The sequence below is a fragment of the Lactuca serriola genome, chromosome 9 (assembly GCF_051521515.1).
Source record: "Lactuca serriola cultivar US96UC23 chromosome 9, Lser_US96UC23_V15, whole genome shotgun sequence".
NCBI lineage: Eukaryota > Viridiplantae > Streptophyta > Magnoliopsida > Asterales > Asteraceae > Lactuca > Lactuca serriola.
Window position 1 is genome coordinate 196,285,835 of NC_136416.1, and position 12,559 is coordinate 196,298,393.

Below are 12,559 nucleotides of genomic sequence, written 5' to 3' on the forward strand. Positions count from 1 at the left end.
GGACTCGTTTTTAACTGATTTGATATATTTGGTTTAATCGAAAATTGATAAGTTTTGATTTAAACTGATAAAATTTTGGTTGTTTATCGATTAGCTGTTCTTGGAATTCTTGGCATTCATCGTGTTCTTCGTGGATCTTCATTTGAAATATCAGGATTGTATTGGATCCTTATCAATTGAAATCATGAAATTTAAGGGATTTCGGTAACTTCCTAATAAGAAATCAAGGTTTTCGGTTCCAACATCCTAAAGGGGTTTTGGTTAAAAATCAAGTTTTTTGGTCAACGTTTAGACTGAAATCTGTTCAAGAAATAAGATCCTTTTGGTTTTAGTTCTCGGCCGAAATCATTAAGTTTCCGGTCAACTTTTCTTTGTTCTCGGTCAACTCTCCTGTTGACTTTCCTTGTTTTCGGTCGGATTTCAATTGTTGGGTGTTCTCTATTTTTGCTAATAAAATGGAATCTTAGTACAATAGTTAAATGCATCTGGAGTTGGATTCTATTATGGGGATTGCCACTCGCATTACTCGACTTTTGTCTGCTGATGGGTTTCCGGAATGGAAATTCATCATTGAGAAGTACATTAAAATGAAGGATGCCAAGATATGGAGGAGCATTCTCAGAGGTCCAGACAGGATTACTACAACTTTGGATGATCAAGCTAAAATTGTTGTTGATAAAAAGATAGAGAACTACACGGATGAGGACTTTAAAAAGCTTGAAGAACATGACAGAGCTCTTTCCACTCTTACCATGTCCATATCTCCTGTAATTGCCCAAGGCTTTAGGGAATACACGTCTGCAAAGGATTTATGGGAAGCTTTGATTGAGGTTTATGAGGGAAATGAGGACATGAGGCAGAGCAGACAGGACCTGCTTCGATAGAGGTTCAATTTATTAAATCATGTTCTAGGGGAGTCTCTTGAAGTTTAGTTGTAGAGGTTTATTACTCTCACTATTGAGATGAGTACGACTGGGATCAATCTACCATGCACAAAGATTAACAAGAAGCTGATGAGTTCTCTTCTACATAGCTGGGACATAAATGTGTCAGTGATCAAGAAGACTAGAGATCTGAGCAAGCTTTCCCTTGTAGAAGTGATGGCTATAATCAATGCATGTGACATGGATGATAAGCAGCGTGAAATCAACCATGTGAATTCCTATTCTACTGCTAATCTAGGAATATCAACAAATAATGCTTTCTCAGCTCAACAAACACATTATGTTCATCCTGTTGCACCTCATCAATTTCTAGCACCTTCATGTTCTTCTGGTTCAAGTTCTAAGGCAACAACTACTTAAACACCCTCAATCGAGGTTTTGAAATCCGATCTAATCGTATTACTTGTGATGGGAAAAGGCGATTTACCTAACACATAGTGTAAGTAGTGTAATCACTAACTCACTAAATTGTATTATTTTATGGGTGTATTAGCGCGACAATAACGAGGAAAAGACACTTCTCGGGTTCCATGTATTGGCTCCCTCTGTCTACCTCTTATCCTTGACTGGGACCGGCGTTGGTTTTCTTCGGGTAGTTACCTAGGGTTCTCTTCTCATGAAGACATATTGAATTTCTACTCCGTCTTACTTTCGATTCTGACTCTGAGTGTCATCGCTTCATGATGGATGACTAGAAATCTAGGAAGTTCAAGCGAATTTCCCACCGATATCCCTAAAAGGTATAGGCACTTAGTGGTTTCAATAGTCTCGTCCTAGTTCATTTCTTTCCGAACTGGAAATCTTCTTAATGAACTTCTTCTGGGTCTGAATCAACTTTTCTGTCGAACACTGAAGTGGATAAGGTTTTCTACAGGGTTCGTGCGAGAATGGAAATGTCTAGAGAATCCTAAGAGATTATTAACATTTCACTGGGTGATCCATATCGAGTCCTGCTACAATTACATAGGGTACACAAATTATATCTAACTTAGATCCGATAGGCCTTCGAATATGTGATACTACTCTATATCCACATCCCAACGGGGAAAAGGAAGTAGAGCGAAACAACACATTCTTAGTCTATGGGATCCTTATTGTATATATAACCTTAAAAGTATATCCTCTGTAATCATAGGTATACCAATAAGGATCTTTTTAGTTTTTCACACAAGGTTATCTATGGATCCTAAAATACCCCTATGGTATTTTAATTTCTTGTTTGATTCTTAACTTCTGAATATGATTATGGGATTAATGTGAGTCTTTTAGTATTCCAAAATACTCCCATAGTATTTTAAACTTTATGTTTGGCTCTAGCATTCCTATTTGGTAAGTTTCAGATTCGTTGCACACCACCATCACTCCCAAGCACATGTTCGCATCTCAAATAAAAGTAGTTGATCAGGTACATTTATTCCAGCTTACGATTACATAACCGCCCAGGTTTGACGGTAATGGTCAACATCCAAAGACTTTTATTTTGTTCTTCTTGTGATACTTTTGTTCGAATGTTTAGATTCTGGAGGTTCTTATACTTTGGTAAAATATGGTTATATTTTAAATTATAATTCTTGGTCAGAGTGTTTTATCCCTATGTATTTATAGGCTGTATATCTTTTATGAATTGATATACTGAGCTCACTATAAACAGTGCTCTGATACCAATCTGTCACACCTCAAAACCGGAACGGCGTAAACGTTCTGGGGTGGATGACGTCATGTCAAGTATCACAACATATGCAGTATAGTAATCAAAGTACAACAACCATTGCATTAATAGTAATAACTTTACATAGGTTACATTTCATATCAATATCAAAGTAATACAAAAAATAATATGGATGCAGCTCGGTACTAGGCTGTCTCCGCAAAAGCTCCCGGGATGTACCTGTCTATCGATGACATGAGAATACAAGTTATTTTGAAAGCGAGTATCAGCATTTTTATAATGCTGGTGAGTTCATAAGTATTTAGTGTCATTTGTATAAATACACGTTTTTATTCAAAATAACTTTATGAAAGATAGTAATCTAGAATCTACGGTGTATTAGCGTTCTTTCCATAAAATCCTATATTTTCTAAATAAAAGCAGTCTTCTACCAAGACTCGACAGATTTATGTTTTAAGGAGTGATTTCCCCAAAATACTATCATTACCAAAATACAATTTTGACTTTAAAGGAATTGTGAGAAAATCACAAGTAAAAATACTAGGGGAAAATAATATTTTACTTAAGCAGTAACACTACTGGCTAAAAGTAAATATAACATAGACTCCAGGTGGCATTGAATGAACCAATACGACTCGCAAAGTCTAAGAGAGTGAGATACAGACTCCAGGTGGTATTGAATAAATCAATATACCTCGCAAAGTCTAAGAGAGTGAGATACAGACTCCAGGTGGTATTGAATGAATCAATACGCCCCGCAAAGTCTAAGAGAGTGAGATACAGACTCCAGGTGGTATTGAATGAATCAATACGCCTCGAAAAGTCTAAGAGAGTGAGATACAGACTCCAAGTGGTATTGAATGAATCAATACCTAATAGAGTGAGATACAGACTCCAGGTGGTATTGAATGAATCAATACGCCTCGCAAAGTCTAATAGAGTGAGATACAGACTCCAGGTGGTATTGAATGAATCAATACGCCTCGCAAAGTCTAATATAGTGAGATACAGACTCCAGGTGGTATTGAATGAATCAATACGCCTCGCAAAGTCTAATAAAGTGTCCTTAATCCTAACTAGGTTTATTTAATGATTTAAAACGTGACCTAGTGTGTAACTAGGAAGGTATTTATATATGAGGATATATATATATATATATATATATATATATATATATATATATATATAGGTATGCCATGATTATGCCTATTTCCTTAAAGATACGAATGATAAGGTAACTTCAGAGATACTCAGAAACCCTAATGATTGACTATTGATTTCCTAACGAACTAAGTAATTCTTTGTACTGTGAGAGAGAGAGAGAGATAGAGTCTCCTAACTATTACTATAATAGTTACTAGGGTTCTAGAAACATGAATAATGAAAGGATGCCTTTACTACTCAAGGCGATGAACTGGCTGAGAGAGCTTTTATGTCCATACATGTATACATGATATATAATTAATAGTTAAACGACCTTTGGGGGGATATCCGATACCCACCAGACCACATCCAAACGAGGAAAAGGAAATAGGGCAAACTAGCCTTCCTATGTCCTTTAAACATTATTTATATAACTATACAAATATAGGCATGCATTTAACGAAATAAAAGCATAGAAGAAGACTTTGGTAAAACCTTTGGAAAACCTTTACACTTGAGAAATTTACGACTTGATGTCATTTTGTAAAACAAGATTTGAAAACCTTTGGAAACCCTTTGAAAAACCTTTCATAAACAGCTTTGAAAATGATTTTTATAAAACAGTTTAAGTGAAGAAAACCTTTGGAAATCCTTTTAATAAGAAATTACGACTGGATGTCTCTTTTTAAACAAACTTTGAAAAACTTTGGATAACCTTTAATGATCTAAAAAGGGATATTCATACCTTAACAAGATTCGAAAACATGATTTGGAAATCTTAAGCTGGATAAAACAGTTTAACATGCAAAATCTATTTTGCTATACAGTTATTAATCACATGTGATTTATCTAATAATTGTACAGTTCAACTTGTATTCCCCCCCCCCCCCCATAAAAGCAGTTAAAATCATTTAAAAGGTTATTTCAGGGGTATGAACTCACCTGTAACGAGTGGATCGGATGGAAGTGTCGGTTGAGTGCTCGGTGTCAAGTAAAGACTTGAACAATCTTAATGTCCTAGTAACATATGAAGACATATGTTTACATATAATTAGTGATTATTACACTAATTAAACACGTATAAGTATCCTAATGTGCGGAAAACACTTTGGTCAAGTGCTAGGAGGCTATTGGGTTGCAATAAGGGGGTGTATGGCCTAGTTAGGGAGTTTACTCTTCAAGAGTAAACTCTTTGGGGAGATTTCAGCCCAATGAACATATCCCCATGAGTTTATGGCCGTAAACTCATGGGTGGTGTGTTCTTGGTTGCTCAAAGGTCTTATAACACTTGTGGAATCAGGTTAGGTTCAATTCTGGGGCATAGGAAGTGGTTAAGTCCTCAAATGGATCATTTATGGGAGTTTACGGCTGTAAACATAGAGTTTATGGCCGTAAACTCTTACTTGTCCCCTTACTTCATGATTTAAGGTCTTAAATGAAAGAATACAAGTTTCTATGCATTATTCCAAGCCATATAGGGGAGTTAGGGCATCATTTGACCTCCTTAGAGGAGTTTACGGCCAAGGGACCAATCCTTGGGGGGTTTACAGCCGTAATCTCCTAAGGTCATGGTTTCCTTGGTGTTTAAGGTTCCTACTTCGATGGTGGTTGGTTCTAGACATTATTCCAAGCCATAGGAGTTGTTTAAGGGGAAATTTAACACCTTAAATGGTGTTTACGACATGTGAAGGAGGGTTTACGGTCCAAGAATGTTCTTGGGCCGTAAACTCATGTTTAATCCTCAAGTGACAAGATTTTGGTGTTCTAAACTCGTACATGCAAGCCCCTAATTCATAGCTAAGCACTAGGAGTGATTTGGAAGGGTTTTGGGGTTTCAAAACCCCATTTATGGGTGTTTGCGGTTTGAGGTTGTTCTTGGGCCATAAACACAAGATTTTTCTACTTTTTGATGTTTTAAAAACGAATTTGCAAGTTAAACAAGCTAATCAACAAGCTAGGATAGATTACTTACGATTATGGAGCTCGAAAGGGGCGTTTTTGGATCAAAATCGGCTTTGTAGAGAGAGAGAGAGGGTAGAGAGAGTGGAAAGAGTATGAATGAGGTTCACTCACCCTTATATAGGGGTTGATTTTGCAGCCCGGTGCAAATCTACCCGATACCAACGTTAAACAGGGCTTATGGTCGTTCCCGATTAAATGGTCGTAATTTGATTTGTTTGTAACTAAAACTTTTTAAGGGAATATTGAGGGTGTTTCATGTGTTTCTAATTTGTTCCGACCCTTATGAAGTCATAATAAAAGTTCTAATTTAATTTGCCTGATCCCAAATGGTTAACGGAACAATTTAATAAAGCGAGTTTTATTTGCGGAAAAGGGTTTACTGTGACGGGATAAATTTCAGGTTGTCACATCAACAAAATCCTCATCACATGTTAGGGATACATCCTCCTTTGCATTACTCTTATGTTTCTTACCATTAGGTGTTTTCTTTGGTGTTTTGTTCCTAGATCCAGACACTTTAGTTTTCCCTCCTCTCCTTGCCATCATCTTAGTCCTTTTCAGAGGACTAACATTAGGGCCACCTACTTGAGTACCGGATTCTGAAACTGGGGGAGGAGTAACATCACTTCTTGGTACATCAGGCCCACCAACTTGATCACCACATTGTGAAACTGTAGGAGGAGCAACATCACTTCTTGGTATAGCAGGCTCAACTGGAGGGAATTGATCAATAATAGGTTGGCCTCCCCCATCTTTCCTAGGTCTTCCAATCTTCCTTTTTAGGATAGGTGGCTTAGGTACCTCATCATTTGTGCATGAAATCTTATTATGCCTAAGTTGTTGGCACTTTCCACACCTCACAGTCCTAGTAACCTTTAACCTTTGAGAGGGGTATTTGGCATCTTCTGATTCAGATGCATGCTTCACTCTATTTACTTTGGGTCTTCCAGACATCCTTCTGACTAGGGGTGGTAATGGTTTAATAAACTCAGTCATTAGCCAGAAGTTGCTTCCACCAATAGGTTGTATCTTCTAACTGTAGGTTGCAACATATTTGTCCTTGTGGAACTAAGAAGAAATGAATTCACTTGGATCTTTGTGTACATAGTTGATTGCAGCTTGACTATGCACACATGGTATGCCCGACAACATCCACAAGTTGCAGGTGCAAGTGTGATTAGCTAAATCAACCTTGTATCCATTGTAGCCATACCTAGTCTCAAACACATCACCACCACTTGGCACCATTCTCCACAACCTACACACAAAACAAACAAAGTACACATATAAATACATACTTAATATTTTTGGATACATGCCAATAAAAACTTATATTACCTCATATCTTTCCCAAATTCATTAAGCTTCAGTTGTATGTTAGGCCCATAATTACCCCTCCATTTGGTGGCCTCTTGACCTTGATGAAAAAACCTTTTCATAAGGAGAATCCTTATTTCCTCAAGCATTGTGATTATAGGCTTCTTCCTTATTTGTTTGATCATGGCATTGAAGCATTCTGCAACCCCATTCTCTACTGCTTCACAAGCATACCCATGAGAAAAGAAGGCTCTGCACCAAGTTTCAAGTTTCCTTGCTATAAGATAATTGTATCATGTTTCTGTTATCTTCTTTATCTTCTCCATTGTAGCAAGAAAGCCCCCTTCTACTGTACTCATAGCAGCTTCCCAGAACAAACTCTTTAGCTCTAATCCTGTGAATTTCTTTCTAAAGTTTGCAAAGATGTGTCTAGCACATTTTATGTGCTCAACATTAGGGAATAGGTCTGCCACAGCCTGTAAAAGTCCCTATAATTAACAAACAAACACAACACAACACATGTAAATATTAATGACTGTAACATACAAATATATATTGTATACTAGTGTATGTTGTGGTACCTTGTGTTGGTCTGAGATAACAACCAATCCATTGCCAGCACCAAGATCCAAATCAGCAACCAAATTATCAATGAACTAGGTCCAGTTGTCCTTATTCTCAACATTCACAACTGCCCATGCTATTGGGTATACATGGTTGTCTGCATCCCTCCCAATAGCAGTTAAAATCTCCCCCTTAACCTGCCCCTTCAAGAAACTACCATCTAGTCCTATTACCCTTCTACATCCTGTAACATCCCAAAAATACAGGCAAAAAATTTCATTTTTAATTACGTCATTTTAAAACCAACAGTGTTACAAAACATCTGTAATATTATGTCATGACAAACCAAAGTAGAAATAATCAAACATGTTATCATAAAATAATATTAGAGTGTAATCCCAAAGATCTCATGTGCGGAAAACTATAGTGTGATGCGCTGCGATCAAGCCGACTCATTTCCTTTAAACACGAAGTACCTGAAACCAAAACTGAAAACCGTAAGCACGAAGCTTAGTGAGTTCCCCCATCATACCACATACCATACAATCACATATCATACATACTGCCGGACAATTATGGGGTGCCCGACCTACCCGGTACGGCCATTCTAGGGTGCCGACCTACCCGTGTCAAGCCGTTATGGGGTGCTGACTACCCATGTCAAGCCATTCTGGGGTGCTGACTACCCATCGGTCCGAACAACCGATCCTCGGGGATTATTTCACCCTCTACTGCTACTATCACATATATCATAACATAACATATTATCAGCCATATCTGGGGTGTCCGATCTACCCTTCAGTCCTAACGACCGAACTTGGGGACTATTCCCCTCCTACTACCACTATCACATATAACATATCATGTCAGCATATAAACATATCATCGCATATTGTCAGACATATCTGGGGTGTCTGACCTACCCTTCGGTCCTAACAACCGAACTCTACTACTATCACATATACATATCATGCCAGCATATAATATATCAGGTAGTAGCAAACCTAGATGATATCACAAAGATAATCATCTAACATACAGCTCCTACTGGTGGGCCGACATTGTGGCCATAGACCCACCGCTACTGGAAGGTAACTCACCTTACATTGTTGAAGTCCCGAAGACACAATCCCACTCTTGCTGAAGTCCCGAAGACTCGACCCCAGTTGTTGGCTGACAGATTCCCGAACTGTCAACACCAAAATAACACCCAATTAATAATTGGGTCCCAATACATAACCATAAGTACATTCTTTGGGTAATTACTACATTACCCCTAGCTTGGCTTATTCAAGACCAAGGCTCGATCCATGGGCCCAAAGTCAATTATGGATCAAAGCCCAACACATGGTCCAATTTTCCAAATTGGGCCTAGGCCTATACATGGTCTCATTCTGAGGCCCAACATCATATAATAATTAAGGCCCAAGTATGGCCCATCTATGGCCCAATTTTCCAAATTGGGCCCAAGCCTCTTACATGGGCCTTACCCTAGGCCCATTAAATTATTCTAGTCTAAATGCTTGATATTGGATAACCCATTTAATAACCCAATCATCAAGGCCCGAAAGAAAGGCCCAACAATAAACCCAAGTGAAATTAGGGTTTCACATAAAATGATGATTAGGGTTAAGTTTCCTACTTAACCCATTAAGGACTTAATCCATTAAGTCCATTATCGCTTAGATTAATCCTTGCCAAAGTTTATTATTTAATATCTCAAGTTATTAAATAATTCTTGTGTGTGTGTGACCCGATTAATTCTTAAATTTAGGGTTTCATTGGCATTAGGGTTTTCCAAACCCTAATTAGGGTTTCCAACCCAATACTAGCCCATTAATTAATTTGTTGGGCTTTTAGATCAATTAGGGCTTTATTGGGCCTATTAAGCCCACTAGAATATTATTAAGCCCATTAAGGTTTCATTAGGGTCCATTAAGGTTTTATTAAGCCCATTAAGTCTTATTGGGCCCATTAGGGTTTCAAACACCCTAAACGAATCGAAATCAACGAGGCAAGCACACTAGCACCTGACACGGCGGCCGGTGGCGGCAGCCACCACCTCACGGTGGTGGTTTGATTTTTCCTTTCATTATTCCAATTTGTAACTTACACTTTACAATGATAAATCTCAAAATAAACACACACACACTAAACCAAATAAACACATACACAGCCACCTTATGGTGGCCGGTGGTGGTAAAGGGTGGCAGCCACTATGGTTGGTAGCCATGGTGGTTTTTCCATGGTTCCATCGAAAAAAACGCACCCCCACCTGATCAACAACACAAAAACACACAACCATATGGGCTGAAACACGAAAGAAACACACCCCCAATTGAAATCTTGTCACGGTAGGCGGCGGTAGCGCAGACAGGCACCTTGTGGTGGCATAAGGCGATCGGAGGAGGATGTCACCAGCTACAGCCACCTAGAAAGGAGTTGGTGGTCACATTGCAGCGGCAAAAAAAAGCGTAGGCACGCCAAGAGTGGCGGCACACGGGATTGACGTCGTCTTCAACCACCTTGGCATCCGCCATGGTGTTTCTTCCGTCCTACCACATCAACTCGGACAGCTAGGGCTGCGATGGCGCTTCAAGGGCAAGGTCGCAGGCGGCAGTCGGATCTTGCGGTTCACAGCTTCGCTGGCGGCTTGGAGCAACACGGCGCTGGACTATTCTGGTGCTCCTCCGGCGATTTGCGACCTCGACAGCGGAGTAGCGGACGACAATATGTGGCGATCGGATCCTGGGATGCAACGACGGCTGGGGGAACTCTCATATTGTGGTGGCAGCTATAGAAGTGTATTAGATTTGGGGTTGCTAAATGAAAAAGTCTCCAACGGGAATGGAAGGCACATGTTTAAGTCCAGTGACCCCATTCAAACTTTTAACGAATTTGGCAACTCTGGTCCCTCCATGCCCCTTTTATTCAAATGTAATCCACATTTTACCTTTTTAACCCCTGCCATCTAAATACATTACAAAGTAGGTCCGAATTTTACTAAAACAACCCCTTCTCTACAATTCATTTCAAATGAAGTCCCAATAATTTACCAAGTGGTCCCTATCTTCATAAATAATTATAAACTTAGTCCGGAACTTACACTTTTAATCCCCGACTTCTAAAATTATGACCAATAGCTCCTCGAGACCAACACCTTGCTATATAATTATTTATTTTAGGGTTACTATTCATTCATTAATTTATTTATTTATCAAATAAATAAACAGGGTATTACAACTCTCCCCCACTTAAATTAGATTTCGTCCTCGAAATCATTCCTTACCATTCCTTACACTCCCAATCATTCTAGTAACATGGTCACCATCCTGGGCACACCCTAGCCTTCCCAGGGTAACCATGACCAATCCTCGTAAAGCCCTACAATTCGTAGATGAACGAATTTCTCGCGATAAGGTAACATTTACTCGATCTGAATCTACTGTCTCGCGATGGTCTGAATCCCTGGCAGACCACTCATACTGAATTAATATCGTTGGACCCAGTCCACTTTATCCTTCAACCGGCTACTCAATTTCTGGTAACTCGAGGTTCCCATTATAAAACAGGATCATAGACTTAATTATCTCTGCAGATCACTTGTACCTGGCCAAGGCCCAGGTACTCCTATTGTGAGTGACTTGTCACTCCCCAATAAACCAGCTATTCCGTGAGTTCTTGCAACCCTAAACACCAATACTAACACTGCCCAGACGCTAAAACTGCCCGAACACTGAACTGCCTGAAACTGTATGCTGCCACATGGCTGCTTCCCACAAGCTACCGAGACCTCCTGTGTCTCAATTCACTCGCCAATCATCTAAAATATTGGGTTCCGACCCGGAGCCAAAGGACTCCCACTAAGTCGCCTCACACGACTTCTAAACGAAATCCTCCACTGGAACTAGTTGCAACTAGTTATCATGCCACTGTGACTCTAACAACTTTCTGATCTAACCGATCGAATCCATACGTCGAATCCTGTCATCATCAAATCCAAGGTTGGAAGTAGTTGCTACCTGACCAATGGTAGCCCTATCTCACACGCAATCTTATACAGTCCATTGCTTTCCTGATCCCATAACTGTAATGGCGCTCCTACAGTCCTATCACTAGCTCAACCAGATCTAACCCATCTGGGTAATTCCGAAATCCAATCTGTGGATTTCCTTATCCTTACTGCTACACCCAAATTGGTGGGTACTACTATTCCTTCTACGTCCTAACAACACGCTCATGCCATCTACCAACCTAGTGAATGTTACGGCTACACCCGCAGACTTACAACACTCTATCACTATCTAGCTGCTAGTGAATGCTACGGCTACACCCACAGAGTTACAACACTCTAACACTATCTGGCAACCTGGTGAATGCTACGGCTACATCTGCAGACTTACAACACCCTAACACTAGCTGCCAACCTGGCAAACGCTACGGCTAGACCCGCATACTTACAACACCCTAACACTATCTGCCAACCTGGTGAATGCTACGGCTACACCTGCAGAGTTACAACACCCCTCACATTATCTTCTGCTAGTGAATGCTATGGCTACACCCATAGTCTTACAACACTTTCCAAACTGGGTCGAACACGTACTCGGCCTAACACACAACTGAACTTGAGTCCTAACCAGAACTCAAATCTGGTTCCCTAAACCTGTTAACACGTGACCCCATTGTATCAGTACCATACCCATGCCCGTGATCAAAGCCTCACAGCAAACCACGAAATCATCTACACCCTCTGGCAAGGTGAGAATCAGTGCCTCGCACAACCGATGTCTGAGAGTCTCGAAGGCTGCCTGCTGCTCAGGCCCCCAACGAAGGTCGGATCAAAGGAACCTCAATCTCGGGGAAGTATCGTATATAATTCTCCGGTAATAACCTGCTAGACCCAGGAAACTCCGAATCTCAGATGGAGACCTCAGAATCTTCCACTAAATCACGACCT

At 39.9% G+C, this 12,559-nt stretch overlaps 1 protein-coding gene across 1 annotated transcript; it reads right to left on the reverse strand.

The window, feature by feature from the left end:
- Positions 1-6,786: 6,786 nt before the first annotated feature.
- On the reverse strand, positions 6,787-10,139 carry LOC145076431 (uncharacterized). Its single transcript, XM_079022306.1, has 6 exons — positions 10,031-10,139; positions 7,749-7,843; positions 7,617-7,691; positions 7,415-7,523; positions 7,057-7,312; positions 6,787-6,976 (listed from the first exon to the last, which is right to left on the reverse strand). The coding sequence occupies exons 1-6, from the start codon at positions 10,137-10,139 to the stop codon at positions 6,787-6,789; spliced, it is 834 nt and encodes a 277-aa protein (XP_078878432.1).
- Positions 10,140-12,559: the final 2,420 nt, after the last annotated feature.

Excerpts from the sequence above, each read along its gene's own strand:
- LOC145076431 (XM_079022306.1), bottom strand. The coding sequence starts at position 10,139 with ATGGCGGATGCCAAGGTGGTTGAAGACGACGTCAATCCCGTGTGCCGC. Across the intron at positions 7,692-7,748 it reads GGAGGGATGCAGACAACCAT|TTCATTGATAATTTGGTTGC; the intron begins GTATACCCAATA and ends AACTGGACCTAG. Across the intron at positions 7,524-7,616 it reads TTATCTCAGACCAACACAAG|GGACTTTTACAGGCTGTGGC; the intron begins GTACCACAACAT and ends TGTTAATTATAG.